Genomic DNA, 15,477 nt, shown 5'->3' with positions numbered 1-15,477 from the left:
AACCCGATCCAGCTTGTTTACTATTCAGTTAGGTACTTAATCCTACACAATTCTAACGCATATGTCGTTTGGGTAATGAATCTGTAACATAGAATTGTCAGAACAGGAAATGAACAATGGCAACAAAGGCGGCAGCACTGAATATTAAGCTCTCCAATAAGTGTCTCCTTTGAACGATAAATATGTCAATCACAAACCAAAATTTCATTTCTGAAGCTCTGCTCTCTATAACCCATCTGCGCCCGGACCATCACCATCAAGCCCCTGTCAAGAACATTCCAAAACATCCCAGTTTCCACTCATTAATCAATAGAAAGTAACTAATGGCTGACTCAATCAATGCCAAAGGTGGAAACTTTAGTGTGCAAAGAGTGTGAACAGATCTTCTGTCCCCATCTCTCTGTGTGTATCTGTGTGTGAACAGATCTTCTGTATATATATGTGTGTGTATGTGTGCATATATGATAATGGAAGATGAAAAACTTACCATAGTTTTGGCGCACCCATGTGAATTTGTGGATTGCCTTCAAAAGGGAACCATACCTCATATGCTTCAAAGATCCCATATGTCTATCAACACACAAATACCGGAAAAATATAAACTTTATGAGATTTTGCTCTAGAGAAATAAGAAAACCAAGAAAAAAGAGTTCAAGCGCACGTACACTATCTCAGTGTATCGAAGTCTCCAAGCAGGGAAACCAAGGTGGCTCCTTACAGGTCCATAAACTAGCAAGAGATCAGGCACGTGTACATTCTCACCTGCCAGAGTTTACATCATCAGTTTCTTGAAAAGAAGATTTAATAGTGATTTGAATTCCGTATGAGAGAATCAACACAAACCAACAACTCTTAATGCTTCGTTCAAATGAGACTCTGTAAAAACGTTTTCCCCTTTATCGTTCTCGGGATGGTTGGATATCAAGTGTTTCTGAAGTAGTATGTTGGCTGCTTTCACAACAGCTTCTTTATTGTCGGAAGACGAAATGAATTCTATAGCAATGCGCTCTCGATCAGGCGAAAAAATATTTTCACCAGTCTCCTATGAAAGAAGAAAACAGAGACAGAGCAGGTAAAGTAACAATCTAAAAAGCTCCATTTGCAGATACTTTTGTGCGATAGTAACATGCGCATTTCTTTACTTATCCATAAGGTTATTCAAATCATGAGCTAGAGAAGCTAAAGATTCGATTCATGACCAAAGAAGCAAACTAAAGGAAATGTATGTTCATCGAAATGAAAGCTATGAGATTTTCGTACCTGTAACAACATCGAACCCGGAACCATTTCAAGGATCATATCCTTGGATTTCTTCAATAAACCTAAAAGATGCCAACTTTCAGCGAACATGATACATATTGTATTTATGAACGAACAATTCGAGATAAGTTGATAAAAAGTAATTACCTTGCGAGTCAAAGAGGCCAACTTGTTTCACCCCAATGGTCGTTAGCCATTGCAAAAGCTCAATGACCTTGGAAACATCTCGAGCTACTTCGATGTCCACCACAACAGCTAGACACCGGAGCTTCTCAAGATCGATGGAATTGTACTTTTGAATCAATCCAAATGATATCGCATAGCTTTCGATTGCCTCAAAGATGCCAGAGACAATATGCCATAAGCTTACAACAATGTGTATGAAACGCCATAGCAAATCAAGACCAAGATCACCAATCTGTGGAAGACAAAATTCAACACCCATATGAACAAATGACTTAAGAATGCGTGATAAACATAAATCGACAACAGAAATCAAAGTTATGGCTTGAAGAATCAATCTCAATGCACGCTAATTTCAAATGCTCTAAGTACGTTTTGAAGTAATGATAAAGAGGTTGTTGGCAACACTAAATTGTTCCTGATCACTTAATTTCACAGGCCTTGAAGCACGAATGAACTAAAAGCCTCCCAATGATCAATAAGGAGCTAAAAACTCACTTGGCCAATCCAGGAACTCAGGAGCAGCATCGGATCATCGAAATCCATATATCTGAAAAATTTAGAAAAACGAAACACAATTACCGAAGAAGACACAACACAACCAGATAAATAAGATCGGTTGCAGCAGCAGCGTATAGACGAAATTCAAACAAGAGGGCTTTTCAGAAAATCGTTTATAGGCGTGTAAACAGAAGAATCCAGCAGAATTAACAGACACAGCAAAAAGACAGATCGAAGAGAACATAGACGCATACAAGAAGTGGATGTCTCCGTAAACAACGCTGCGTGTGTTAGGGATGCTTACAGACCAAACTTCGAATAACTCCTTCCTTTATGATCGGGATCGGAAAAAAGGAAGAATTTTGGGAGGCAAGATGAGAAAAAGGACACACTTTCGAGGATCTATTAGCCTCTGGATCAAACCCAGAATCCTATTGTTTTGTGATAGTTCGTATAAACCTTAGCAAATTAAGTGTGTTGCGAAATTAACTCTGTATCTCAGCGTCTGAGACGTCTGGGGTTCAAACTCTATCAAGTTAAGTGTATTTCTAACTTTTCTTGTCATGGTTTTGTTGTGAATCGCATTATTTTTTTCCAACATGAATCACATTTTTGTTGTTGTTGCCTCTATCACGATTTTGCTGCCATCTAGAGCTATCAAATTCACACAAGTGTGTATATATATAACAGGATAAACCAGAAAATAAGTTAACAAAACAAAAACATCTAAAAACATTTAAGAAAGAAAAATGAAAAATCTTTCCATATTTCTATTTGTTTTCACTCTTTGCATCAATCCGTTTGAAGGGATAAAGACCACAGTTATTGTCCAGAACGGACTTTCACAAAAGAAATGGCTCAGAGTAAGTTGTCTAATATTACAAACGAATCAGAGATTTGGTGTCCATTATCTAAAACCTGGCGGCAAAGATTATCAAGTTACTTTCGATGATGCCCTCTATGTTAATGATATTTTTAAATGTAGATTGGGCAAAGGATCTGATTTTAAGATTTTCAAAGATGTTGTCATGTATTCCAAGAATCCTCCATATAGATTCAAGCCTCATTATGGCACGTATACTTGGAAAGCTGAAGATGATGGGATCTATTACTTTAACAATCAACGGTTTAAAAAGCCAAGGCCTCCGTTTTATGAGAAGATGTTTGATTGGTAGATATTTTAAATAAAATCTGATAAAGATAAAGTCAAAAACCAAGTATATATGTCAAACAATAAAAAATATTAAACAATAAAGTGTTACAAATTATAAATATTAACCCATACAATTAATAGATAAGACTATGTATATTGGTTTGGTTTCAATATTCAACACCCTATTTTTTCTTTTTTAATACTTCACATCATCATCTCTCTCTTCCACCTAATAATTTAACACTCATTCAATTTTTAGTCTCTACAATAGTTCTGTTTAATAAAATTCAGTATTTTACCATACCATTTAAATAATTTATATTTTAATATATTTTTCAAAAATTAGTTTTTTTCCAATGTCCAAATTGAATAAAACAAACCTCTATTGATAGAGTACAAAAATGATGAATTTTGACATAATTTTTATTTCTAAAATTATAATTTAGTATAAATAATTAATTTCAAATAACTATGATAAAATAAAAATAAGAGAGAAAAATAGTCCATCTTCTTATATTTTTCAACATCTTCGTTAATCTAAGGCAAGGACATAAAGCGTGGGTTTTGGGAGGCAAGATGAGAAAAATGACACACTTTTGAGGATCTATTAACCTGTGGATCAGACCCAGAATCCTAATTTTTTTGTGTGATGGTTGGCATAAACCATAGCATTAACTCTGTATCAAGTCAAGTGTGTTTCTAACTTTTCTTATCATGGTTTTGTTGTGAATCGCATTTTTCTTTTTCCCAACATGAATCACAATTTTGTTGTTATTGCCTTTATCATGGTTTTGCTGCGAAGTAGAGCTAACAAAATCACACAAGTTTGTTGGAAATTTTAAACTCGAGATAATACCTAGAGCAGATAAACAAACAGAAACATAATAGATGCAGAGTTACAACAAAACCAGCCTCCTTACTTGAGATTCAGAACAAAATGCACAAATGTATTTAGTAACAGTCAAAGCGCTACAAATCAAGTGTTGCTTCTTGCTTGGTCTAGTCACATAAAATAACAGAATATATCACTGATCAGGCCACTCAAGAAAAAAAATCCTCCATCATAACAGACTCAAGAGTTATCCAGCTGCAAGTTTTAGCTTACAAAGTTGATAATACGCTACTACTTGAAATGGTGTGTGGTCGTAAGTAGGCTCTCTATTGAGTAGAGTCTTCAGAGAACCTAGCATCAAACCCGGTAGTGGAAGAATGGACAGAACCAGCAGCTGCACCAGAGCCACGTTGCAGCTCAAGCACAAGCCATCGGACCGCTCTACTCATCTGTTCGAGCCTTACTGCACTAATGGGCGGGAGACTAGTCGCAGCACCAACAGCAGCTGCTGCTGCTTGGCCTGAGTTACCAGTTGCAGCAGCAGAAGTAGTTAAACCAGTAGCCTCATCAACTAAACACTCAGATCCAATTCTCTGCTTCACCGACTCCACAAACTCCTCGGCTTGATCACAAGCCACGCGGAACAGTTCCCATTTCTCCTTGAAATTCTCCAAAGCAGCATCAGTGGGAGAAGCTTTCTGCCCACCCGCACTCTCCTTGGACTCGAGAACATTGGCTGAGGCAAGAACAAACTTCTCGTAAGCTATGTTCAATGAGTCCACCATGTTATCCATTTGATCCTCTTCTTCCGAAACTGCTAACACCACCATGTATTATTATATGAGATTTCAAGTTTAAAAACAAGAGCGAGCGCAGAAAAATCTAAATCTTAGGGCATGTATGAATCTGGGAATAAAGAAACCCTAAACTCCAAAATTCTCAATTCGTCCTCCTTAAGCATAGAGTGAGAGGAATCAAAATCTCAGGGGAAAAAAAAGAATCATAACAAAAATTACATCTTTGTGATGGGAATTTGACGAAATTGCAAATACGCAAATTGATTTCGAAAATCCAAGTCGGGGAGTAACACAACAGACTCGAATCACCCTGTTTGAGGCAAAATCACCCTGTTTGAGGCAAAATCGAAGCCCAAGACCAACGAAATCAGTCTGAGGGAAGAAGGACAGAGAACAGAAGAGTAGGAGAAGAGAGAAAGAGCAGAAAGTAGAATCTTACCGGAGATATGAACGGCGAGCCGATTTGTGCCACTGTTTACATTTTTCTTTGTATTTTATCTCGTTAGTATATCCAGAATTGGTCTATTAAGACCGGGTTTAATGGAAACCGGACAGAAGATAGACCGGATTGGTCCATTCGAGCATCATAAAAGCACCCAGATTAAAGACAACATTTTATTATTTATATAAATAAATTTTCAAATTTTCCATTTTCATCTTTGGTTTTTTTTGTTTTTTTAACCAAAGTTTACTGTATTTTTCATTTTTGTTTTGGGATCTTCGTTCTTTGGTACAATAATAGTTAACTGAATAAATAAACCTAACCATAAAAAGCTGGTTAGGTCTGGTTAGGGAATCTGAACCAAATAACAATCGGAATCGAAAACTGGAACTGGACCAAAGACGACAACCGGGGAAAGCCGGAGGCAGCCGCAAAAACTTAGAACCCGCGAAACAGAAAACCATCGCCACCGCTCAAATTCCGCCGAAACAGAAAACCTCCGACAACTGTGACAAATCCGAACACCTCCGCCACAAATCATAACACCTCCGAAACAGAAAATCTTTCATCTTTAGTTGCAAGTATATTTGTTATTTAGCGGACATTTTTGGCATATGTTATCGCTACATTTTTATATGAGATGAAGCTGCTTACGATATGTTGGTTGAAAGTTGAAACATGTTTCTTGTTTTTGGCTTGCAACTCATGTCATATATGTGAGTAGATTCAAATAGTAGATTCTAGCTATTGAAACTGGTATTAGAACACCAAAGCTATAATATATTCTTAGATTGATATGAAAAGAGGAAGAATAGAGTTGTACAAAATGGCAACTCCCAAAATTAACTTTTCTTGATGCATGTGTTCATTACATCCATGAGAAATATAGCTCCAAAACAAATAAATTTTACCAAGTGATTTTCGGTCTAATAGTTCTTATAAGAGAAGAGATCCCTAGTTCGAACCAAAAGCTGTCTCCAGGCTCATTGAGACTGGCTGAGGCACGAATTTTGAGGTGAATAAAAAAAAACAAAGAAATTTAAAACTTTGTCAAGGATAAGTAACTGGAATCATATATCTACGATATATCATCACGAAAATCAGTATTATTCTTATATTTCTGGTTTCTGTAAGGTTCCCTCTTATGTTGCTCTGGTGTTACTAAACCTTTACTTTGGGTTATTTTGATAGTTTTTTCCACTATAAGAAGTTTTTTCGAACACAAGAAACTGATATTATTGAAAAAGAAAATTCGGCCAAAACAATCTCAAACTTTCCGTTTTTTGCCAAAAAAGCAAGAATTATCAGTTTAGCTAAATAAATACTCAACTTTTGTTGACTTCCACAAATAATAACAAACTTTTTGTTGACTTGTCAAATCAACTCACCGTTTATAAAGTTAGCAGAAAATTTAAACATTGATAACTTTGCTGTTACTATTAGGGTTAACTAAAACGACGTCGTTTTAAAAATCTGCGATTTTAAAATTTTTTGCTTTCACCTGGGTTTGAACACACGACTTCGGATGCATAAGGATACTTCTGGCACTAGGCCAATGACAAAGCTATTGTTCCGAAAATAATTTGATACCTCAACTATTGATAGAAAGCTTCTAATAATAGAGCAACACAAAGAATATGTAAATTTAAAAATAGCAAATTACACACTACACATGTGTATATGTATAACATTGTAAAACCAGAAAACAAGTTAACATCTAAAAACATCTAGAAATAAAGATGAAAAATCTTTCTATATTTTTATTTATTTTTGCCCTCTGCATCCATCCATTTGAAGGGAGCGAAAAAAGAATCTATATCAGGAACAGTCTTGCATACAAGAAATGGCTCAGGGTACATTGTGAATCTAGGAGTATACGAATACAAAATCTGGGTGTCCATTATCTGAGACCTGGCGGAAATGATTACCATTACAGTTTCCTGAATAACGCCTATAGACCGGTCCAAATCGTGTGTAAATTGAGCAAAGGAGCTGACTATAAGATCTCTAAGGAGTTTGTCGCCTATCAACAGACCCGTTCTACGGAAGCTGATGGTAGTCCATTTTATAATTACCAAGCTAGAGATGATGGGATCTATCACAGTACTTTAGCGAGTCCTAGTCTTAAAAAGATTTATAATTGGAACTAGAGATCCTAAATAAAATCTCTCTATCTCTGTTGCTTGTGTTATCAGAAATATAATATACTATTTTTTAACATTATTGAATTAAATATAAATATTTGTAAAAAATCACTTATAAATACCAGTGATATACTTGTAACAAATCACTAGATTCCCAAAGAGAATAGACACAAAGCTGTCATCAGATCCTCACTGAGAGACTAAGGTCTAGGTAAGAATTTTGTGGTAAACAAGAAAAAAACAAAAACAAAGAAGTTTAAAACTTTGTCAAGGATATATATGTCACTCAGTTCAAAGATCTACGACACATCATCACGTAAATCAGTATTATTGTTCTATGATTTCTGTAAAGTTATTTTTATGTTTTTCTGGTGCTTCTAGACATTTAATTTGGGTTATTCTGATGATTTTTTTCACCCTAAAAAATGTTTTCGAATTTTTTTATCAGAAATTTTCACTGACTTATAAATATCAGTGATATACTTGTAACAACTTATTCTTATTTATATTTCATTGAATTTTCAAATTTATGTTAGTACTACTATTAGAACCCGTACAATAAATATTAAAGAACATAATGTTTTAAAAAAAATCTGTCACAATTAAACGATAAAGCAAGGACACAAAGTCTAGGGGATTTGATGTCCATAAATGTCTGTAACTGCTCGCTCTAAGTGACTCAAAGTCAAAGGTGAATCTTACCATCTCAATGGTAATGATAGGTTGTAAGACAGAGAGTCCACGAGAGAGGAGAAGAGCTACGCTTTCAAGATAATACGCAATTGCTTTCGAAAACCCCAAGTCGGAGTAACAATAAAGACTCGAAAGGTTTTATTTTTTCTTATCACGGGACAGAATCACCCTGTTTGAGACAAAATCGAAGCCCAAGACCAACGAAATCAGTCTGAGGGAAGGACACAGAACAGAAGAATAGGAGAAGAGAGAAACTTACCGGAGATATGAACGGAGAGTCGATTTGTTTGTGCCACTGTTCATTACATACATGAGAATTCAAGCTCCAAAACAAATTAATTTTACCAAGTTATTTTGGTCGAATAGTTCTTATGGGAGAAGAGATCCCTAGTTCGAATCCACTTATGAGAAGACGGAATTCCCGAAGAGAATAGAAAAAAACCTGTCTGGAGCTCCTCACTGAGACTAAGGTCTAGGCAAGAATTTTGTGGTAAATAATAAAAAAACAAAAACAAAGAAAATTTAAAACTTTGTTAAGGATATGTCACTGAGTTCAAAGATCTACGACAAATCATCACGAAAATCAGTATTTTGTTTTATTTATGGTTTTTGTAAGGTTCTTTTTTATGTTTCTCTGGTGTTTCTAGACATTTAATTTGGATTATTCCGATGGTTTTTTCCACCTTAACAAGTCTTTTTGAAATTTATTGGTCAAAAAAATCCAATATTATCAAAAGGTATAAACCACATATTTTTAAAAAAAATCCACCATAAATCTATTGTTTTGAAAACGAATTGACACCTCAAATATAAATAGAAAAATTATAATAATAGAATATCACAAAAATGTGTATTCAAAAATAGTAAAATACACATGTATATATATATATAACCAGAAAACAAGTTAACAAAACAAAAACATCTAAACAGAAAAATGAAAAATCTTTCAGTATTTCTATTTGTTTTCGCCATTTGCATCAATCCATTTGAAGGGATAAAGACAACCGTCGTCAGTTCAAAATGGCCTTTCACAAAAGAAATGGCTCAGAGTAGGTTGTCGAATAATACAATCGAATCATCAGTTTGGTGTTCGTTATTTGAAACCGGGCAAAGATTACCAAGCCACTTTCAACGATTGGAACTTAACATGGCTTATTTATCAGTGTAGAATTGCCAAAGGATCTGATTATAAGATCTTGTTGGACGTTGTCCTTTATTGGAGGGAAAATATGCAAAAACGGAGGCCTCATTATGGCACGTATACTTATAAAGCTCAAGATGATGGGATCTATTTCTATCAAAATCAATTTGATCACACTTCTAAAAGGCCAAGGCCTCCGTTTTATGAGAAGAGGTGGAATTGGTAGACATCTTAAATAAAATTTGATCAAGACAAAGTCAGAGCCATTTGACTATTCTTCAATATTCATTCCCTTTACATGATTTAGTTTTCAAAATTTTTGAATAATTGAAAACTTAATCTTCTCATAGATATATGAGCATATTCCCACTTATTGTTTTGTAGGAATCAATGATGAGAATTCCACTTTTTTGCTTCAGTATTGTAATAGCCTTATTTAAGAATTGTGAAGAGAATTATGAATTAAAGCGGACAATTATTCTGCAATCTATTGTGCTTGTTAAACATTTATTCTCTCTGTTTTAACTTTTCAAAATATCTCTCTTGCTTGTGTTTTCAGAAATTTAAAATATATTACCTTAATAATCGCCCATCTAAAAAGCTAAGACCTCCGATTTATGAGAAGAAGTTTGATTGGTATAGAGATATCCTAAGTTAACTCTGATCAATACAAAGTCAAAGCCATTTGACTAATTTTTCAATATTCATTCTTTTTTCATAATTTATTTTTCAACTTTTTTTTTAATAACTGAAGACTTAGTCTTCTCGTAAATATATGAGCATATTCTCATTTCTTGTTTTGTAGGAATCATGAGAATTCCATTTCTTTGCTTCTTTATTGTTAATAGCTGGAGAGAATTATGAATAAAACCAGACAATTATTCTGCAATCTCTTGTGTTTATTAAATATTTATTCTTTCTGTTTTAACTTTTCAAAATCTCTCTCTCGCTTGTGTTTTCAAAATTTCAAATATATATATATATATATATACTGTTATTTTTAACATTATTGATTTAATAATATTTCTGTAAAAATCACTGATATACTTATAAATATCAGTGATATACTTGTAACAAGTCATTCTTATTTATTTCACAGAATTTTAAAATTTATGTTAGTACTAGCCAGTATTACAACCTGTACAAAAAATATTAAAGAATAAATTGTTTAAAAAAAATAAACAATAAGGCAAAGACATAAAATGTGGGTTTTGATGTCCATAACGTATATAACTGCTAAGATTATATATCTTATGAATTTTCTGCTCGCTCTAAGTGACTCAAAAGTCAAAGGTGAATCTTACCATTTTCATGGTAATGATAAGTTGTGAGGCAGAGTCCACGAGAGAGGAAAAGAGCTTAGCTTTCAAGATAAATAGTTGATTAGCTGCAAAAGGAAGATAAGATTTAGCTAATACAAACCCTAAACACTAGAAATATCTTTTTTTTTTTCTTTGCGTTTACAAAAGATGGATCGATGCAGAAGAAGAGAGAGATATAGAGAGAGAGGTATGGAGACTTTAGCAAACCTAAGATCTCAAAACTGTAACATGCGGTTCGAACCAAGAGTTCTAAACTCTTACATGTGTTGTATTTTTTCCACCTTTTGATATATTTTTCTAATTTTTTATTATTTCTGCATTGGAACATTATTTATATTCGTAAAATCAAGTTTTGATATTCCTATAATGTGTAAAAAGTGTATCAAGTAGTATTTATACATGAGTTTTCAACTATACATAAATTAGTTTTTTTTTGTTAAACTTTAAACTTCATTAACTAAAAAAATATCGTATAAGAGAGCTCGAAAAGCTTCCTTAACTACATAATCCGCCACGATATTAAGAATCCGGGGTACATAAATTAGTTAATTGTTGATAAAAATAGTGTTTTACCTATAGTTCAACTGTATGTTCAAGCTCTGATAGATTCTTCATGGATTAAAATAATGCAATTAGTTATAAATATCATTGTTTTGTCTGAGTTATGTGTTTCAAAGTTATTTATTATTCCTGGTGTAGATATATATATATATATATATACTGTATGTATTTTCATAACTAGGCCACACTTAATTTGTTTTCCTTTTATTTAGTCAATCAAAATCTAACAAACACTATATATAAAAACACCAAGTTACAACCATCATATTCAACTATAAATACTTTCCTTCAAATCCAGAACAAACCAAAAAAAGAAATAAGAAAAACCTTTAACTATTACTAACGAATCCTAATATTGGCCAAAGATAAGGAATGTAGCTAAAAATTCAAGAACCCATGTACTGTATATATTCCACATGAAAGTTCAAACTAACAAAAGAACATCAGAAAAAAAAAAAAAAAAAAACAATGAAGCTCCTTTGCTTGATCTTTGGTTTCTTCGTCTCTACGTCTCTTGCCGCCGAATCTTCGAACTCAATCTACCAAAACTTTCTTCAATGCTTCACAAACCAAACACGCGCTCCTCCTAGCTCATTAACCGACGTCGTTTTACCACAAACCGCACCCTCCTTCACCTCTGTCCTACGCGCTTACATCCGAAACGCGCGTTTCAACACCTCCGCGTCTCCAAAACCAGCGATCGTAATCGCGGCGCGTTCCGAGGCTCACGTCCAAGCCGCCGTTGTCTGCACCAAATCGCTAAACTTCCTCCTCAAAACTCGAAGCGGCGGCCATGACTACGAAGGCATCTCCTACCTCTCTAACCTCCCTTTCTTCGTCCTCGACATGTCCAACCTCCGTAACATCACCGTCGACGGAGACTCCGCCTGGGTCGGAGCCGGCGCTACACTCGGCGAGGTTTACTACAGAATTTGGGAAAAAACCAAAACCCACGGCTTTCCCGCCGGAGTTTGCCCCACCGTCGGCGCCGGAGGTCACATCAGCGGCGGCGGTTACGGTAACATGATCAGAAAGTACGGACTTTCCGTCGATTACGTCACCGACGCCAAAATCGTTGACGTTAACGGACGGATTCTTGATCGGAAATCAATGGGAGAAGATCTGTTTTGGGCGATTAGAGGCGGAGGCGGAGCCAGCTTCGGCGTCATCCTAGCTTTCAAGATCACACTCGTCCCCGTTCCTCGAACCGTCACCGTTTTCAGAGTAGAGAAAAACTTGGACCAAAATGCCCTCGACATGGTCCATAAATGGCAGTTCGTTGCGCCCAAGACCGATCCAGCTCTCTTCATGAGGCTATTGTTACAGCCCGTGACTCGCAACAAAATCCAGACCGTTCGAGCATCTGTCGTGGCTCTGTTCCTCGGAAACTCAAGCGATGTCTTGTCTCTGCTTACCAGAGATTTCCCTGAGCTCGGTTTGGTGAAAGAGAATTGCACGGAGCTCACTTGGATACAGTCTGTGATGTGGTGGGCGAACAACGATAACGCCACGCAGGTTAAACCCGAGATTCTACTGGATCGGGACCCGGATTCGGCATCTTTCCTGAAACGGAAATCGGATTACGTGGAGAAAGAGATCACAAAAGAAGGGCTAGATTACTTGTTCAAGAAGATGGTCGAAGTTGGGAAAATCGGTTTAGTGTTTAACCCTTACGGAGGGAGAATGAGCGAGGTGGCTGCGACGGAGACTCCGTTCCCGCACAGGAACAAGCTTTACAAAGTCCAGCATTCGATGAACTGGAAAGACCCGGGAACAGAAGCTGAAAGCAGTTTCTTACAACAAACGAGAAGCTTCTATAGCTACATGGCTCCATTTGTGACCAAGAACCCTAGGCACACGTATCTAAATTACAGGGATCTGGATATTGGGGTTAATAGCCATGGCCCGAATAGTTACAGGGAAGCAGAGGTTTACGGGAGGAAGTATTTCGGAGAGAATTTTGATCGGTTGGTGAAAGTCAAAACTGCCGTAGATCCGCAAAACTTTTTCAGAGACGAACAGAGTATACCTACCTTGTCTAGCAAGCCATCTGGACATTAGTTTTTGCAGCAATGTTCATGAAAGCGCTATGCGCTAACGCGGGAGGCGACCAAGAGACTAAAACAATATACTATCTAAAATTCTTGTTACTTTTCAAAACTTGTAAATTGTAATACACGATATACTAATTGATGTTTCTCTTTTTTGGTAATAATACAATTGTTTTCACAACGGCCTCGAGTCTCAAAATTTCAGCAGATAATTAACCCGCTATTGTATGAATCCTACTATAGTTCTGGTCGAATCCTACATAGTGAAGAGCTTCTATGGCCCTAACAACATTGACATCTAAAAATCTTGAAACAAAAGAAGAAGAAGAAGGGGCTGCTTCTCAAAACCTTCTGGCTCGATGCAAATACAGATAATTTGCAGGTGAATTCCGGCAACTCAGAAAACTTGCCTGATGTTTATGTTTATCCTCGAAGTTTTGATGTACTCTGCGAAAAAATGTCCACTTTCATGGGAAAGTTCTGATTCAAGTGCGCCAATTTCCGAATTTTCTTCGTCCGTGAAGATACGAGGTACGCCTGCAACATCAGCGGATATATCTCAGACCAAGCAGAGACAGAATATGGGGAAATCTGGAAATAAAGTAGGTTACCGTGATAGCATTCCCTGGCTTCTCCAGCCATTAGTACAATATCTCCACTTCTGAGATACATAGCATGAGGAGGATCTTCTTTTGATTTTCCACCTAAGAGAAAAATAGCTTTACATCCAAGGCTGCGTAAGAAGGAAGGATATACAATTACTAAACTGCGCTTAAAAATATATACACGGTATTACTTTTTGTTAAGAAACAAGGCAAAGAGATATACCTAATGCTCACTATGGGTTTACTCCAGTCAGCTTCCATGTCATCAAGGTGGCCTCCAAGGGTATCACCTAAAGAGTGCGTTTTAGAGGCTTATCAAAGTTAAAGCAACCTATTTGAAGCAAGAGATAGCAAAGTAACTTTACCTAAGCCAAAATAGTTTACAATCGCAGCCTCTGGACGGAATTCCTCCCCGGCAGGCATTGCAATGGCGGCGTGCGTCTTAGCTAGTTGACAGAGTGCATCAGGGATGTTGTTATGAGGGAGAGAAACATCATAGTTCCGCTGGGGAAAAAGAAAAAAAGAGGCGAAAGAATCAGCATTTACTCTAGCTTGCAATAGATGCTAATATCACATCAAAAACAAGTTCCAAGATTTGACCTTGGACCAATCAAATTGTAAACCGAGGGTGCTCCATCGAAGCTTCCTTAAAAGACTTGAAGCGGGAACTGATTTGCAACTTCTTCGTTTTGCTTTTTCAATATCTTCTTCACCATCATAGAACTTCCACTTGTTGTTGTTGTTGATGCAAGTTTCAGATGTAGGATCCTCCTGAACCAATACCTTGTTCGCTTTAGCTGAATCAAACAAATCAGAAACGGGACCATAAATTGCATTGTGATTTGTTCTGTTTGGAGGCTGCGGGAAATTCGTCAAGCTCTCTTTAATCCATTTGCATTGCTCCTCTAAACTCAATGCTCCAGGGATAAAGTAAAACCCTGCATAAAAAAATAATCTCACTTCCATAAGTTTCTACATTCCAACATTGCAGGCAAAAATCTTCATACCCAGATCAGAATTGAAGTGCAAAAGCTGAGTCTTTTGGATCCTAAATCAACCCAGAAGATTTGAAATTTGGGTGATTTTGACTTACCGGGGCGATTCTCGATGCAGAACACCGGGGAATCAGCTTCAGCAACCCTAATTCCGTCCGGCAAGACACCATTCTTGTTGAAATCTTGTAAAATCAAATCAAAATCGAGCAACGCCGACAAATCAACCGGTTTTGGAAGCTTCTTCCTGCGAATTCAAGTGGAATATAAGCGGGGAGGATACAACAAACGCCAGTGAATGGGAGATAAAACAAATTGTGCTTACTTTCTAGAGAATTTAGAATCCTGTTCATAATAAAGCTTGTATTTTTTCTCTGCTCGCCGGAAAGCCGTACGATCTGCTTCCTCAGAGACATTCGCCGATTCGTACATCTTCACCAGTCGACGATTAATCTCCGGCTCGGGAGAAGAAGCCGAGTTTACAGTTATAATAATTTTTTTTTATTGCGTATTATATATTTCTCAAAAATAAACTAATTTTTTAACTTCGGATAAAAAGCAGTGGTCTGCCATAAATTCCTTTTTAGACCTGTTTTGACAAAGCTGGACTTATCAACCCTGCATTTCTACTTGTAGTATTGAAAGTTTGAAACATAATCAGATTTGGGCGAAATTTAAAGCAACAAAAAAACCAATATAAAACAATTTCACCTAAAAATGACTGACAAATTATATACTAAAAGTGTCATTTGACAACTTAGTTTAGTTTAACAATGCAATTACTAAATTGCTTTAAAACT

The 15,477-nt window shown here is 36.2% G+C and overlaps 4 protein-coding genes across 7 annotated transcripts; 1 reads left to right on the top strand and 3 right to left on the bottom strand.

The window, feature by feature from the left end:
* Positions 1–53: 53 nt before the first annotated feature.
* LOC18993700 (dehydrodolichyl diphosphate synthase complex subunit NUS1) lies at positions 54–2,454 on the bottom strand. The gene is made up of 8 exons (XM_006417253.2): positions 2,199–2,454; positions 1,942–1,993; positions 1,408–1,678; positions 1,261–1,322; positions 844–1,042; positions 666–762; positions 488–570; positions 54–264 (listed from the first exon to the last, which is right to left on the bottom strand). The coding sequence occupies exons 2-8, from the start codon at positions 1,987–1,989 to the stop codon at positions 257–259; spliced, it is 768 nt and encodes a 255-aa protein (XP_006417316.1). The 5' UTR covers positions 1,990–1,993; positions 2,199–2,454; the 3' UTR covers positions 54–256.
* Positions 2,455–4,009: 1,555 nt separating this feature from the next.
* On the bottom strand, positions 4,010–8,434 carry LOC18993698 (mediator of RNA polymerase II transcription subunit 32). Of its 4 annotated transcripts, none has more exons than XM_024152710.1 (3): positions 8,265–8,430; positions 4,946–5,056; positions 4,010–4,743 (listed from the first exon to the last, which is right to left on the bottom strand). In XM_024152710.1, exon 3 carries the CDS (start codon positions 4,721–4,723, stop codon positions 4,256–4,258), a length of 468 nt encoding a protein of 155 aa, XP_024008478.1. In that variant the 5' UTR covers positions 4,724–4,743; positions 4,946–5,056; positions 8,265–8,430; the 3' UTR covers positions 4,010–4,255. The 4 variants fall into 4 exon arrangements, with proteins under 4 accessions (XP_024008478.1, XP_024008477.1, XP_024008480.1 ...); XM_024152709.1 differs by lacking the exon at positions 8,265–8,430 and adding an exon at positions 5,166–5,203; XM_024152712.1 differs by lacking the exon at positions 4,946–5,056 and having other exon boundaries at positions 8,265–8,434.
* A 3,042-nt stretch (positions 8,435–11,476) lies between these two features.
* On the top strand, positions 11,477–13,178 carry LOC18993696 (berberine bridge enzyme-like 2). The gene has a single exon (XM_006417247.2). The coding sequence runs from the start codon at positions 11,498–11,500 to the stop codon at positions 13,088–13,090; it is 1,593 nt and encodes a 530-aa protein (XP_006417310.1). The 5' UTR covers positions 11,477–11,497; the 3' UTR covers positions 13,091–13,178.
* A 37-nt stretch (positions 13,179–13,215) lies between these two features.
* Positions 13,216–15,146, bottom strand: LOC18993694 (alpha-ketoglutarate-dependent dioxygenase alkB). The gene is made up of 7 exons (XM_006417248.2): positions 15,003–15,146; positions 14,779–14,924; positions 14,286–14,623; positions 14,051–14,189; positions 13,909–13,975; positions 13,692–13,813; positions 13,216–13,617 (listed from the first exon to the last, which is right to left on the bottom strand). Exons 1-7 carry the CDS (start codon positions 15,107–15,109, stop codon positions 13,478–13,480), a joined length of 1,059 nt encoding a protein of 352 aa, XP_006417311.1. The 5' UTR covers positions 15,110–15,146; the 3' UTR covers positions 13,216–13,477.
* Positions 15,147–15,477: the final 331 nt, after the last annotated feature.

Source organism: Eutrema salsugineum, unplaced genomic scaffold, assembly GCF_000478725.1.
Source record: "Eutrema salsugineum unplaced genomic scaffold, Eutsalg1_0 scaffold_5, whole genome shotgun sequence".
Classification (NCBI taxonomy): domain Eukaryota; kingdom Viridiplantae; phylum Streptophyta; class Magnoliopsida; order Brassicales; family Brassicaceae; genus Eutrema; species Eutrema salsugineum.
The sequence above is the reverse complement of the archived record's forward strand: the minus strand, read 5'-3'. Positions and strand labels throughout refer to the sequence as shown.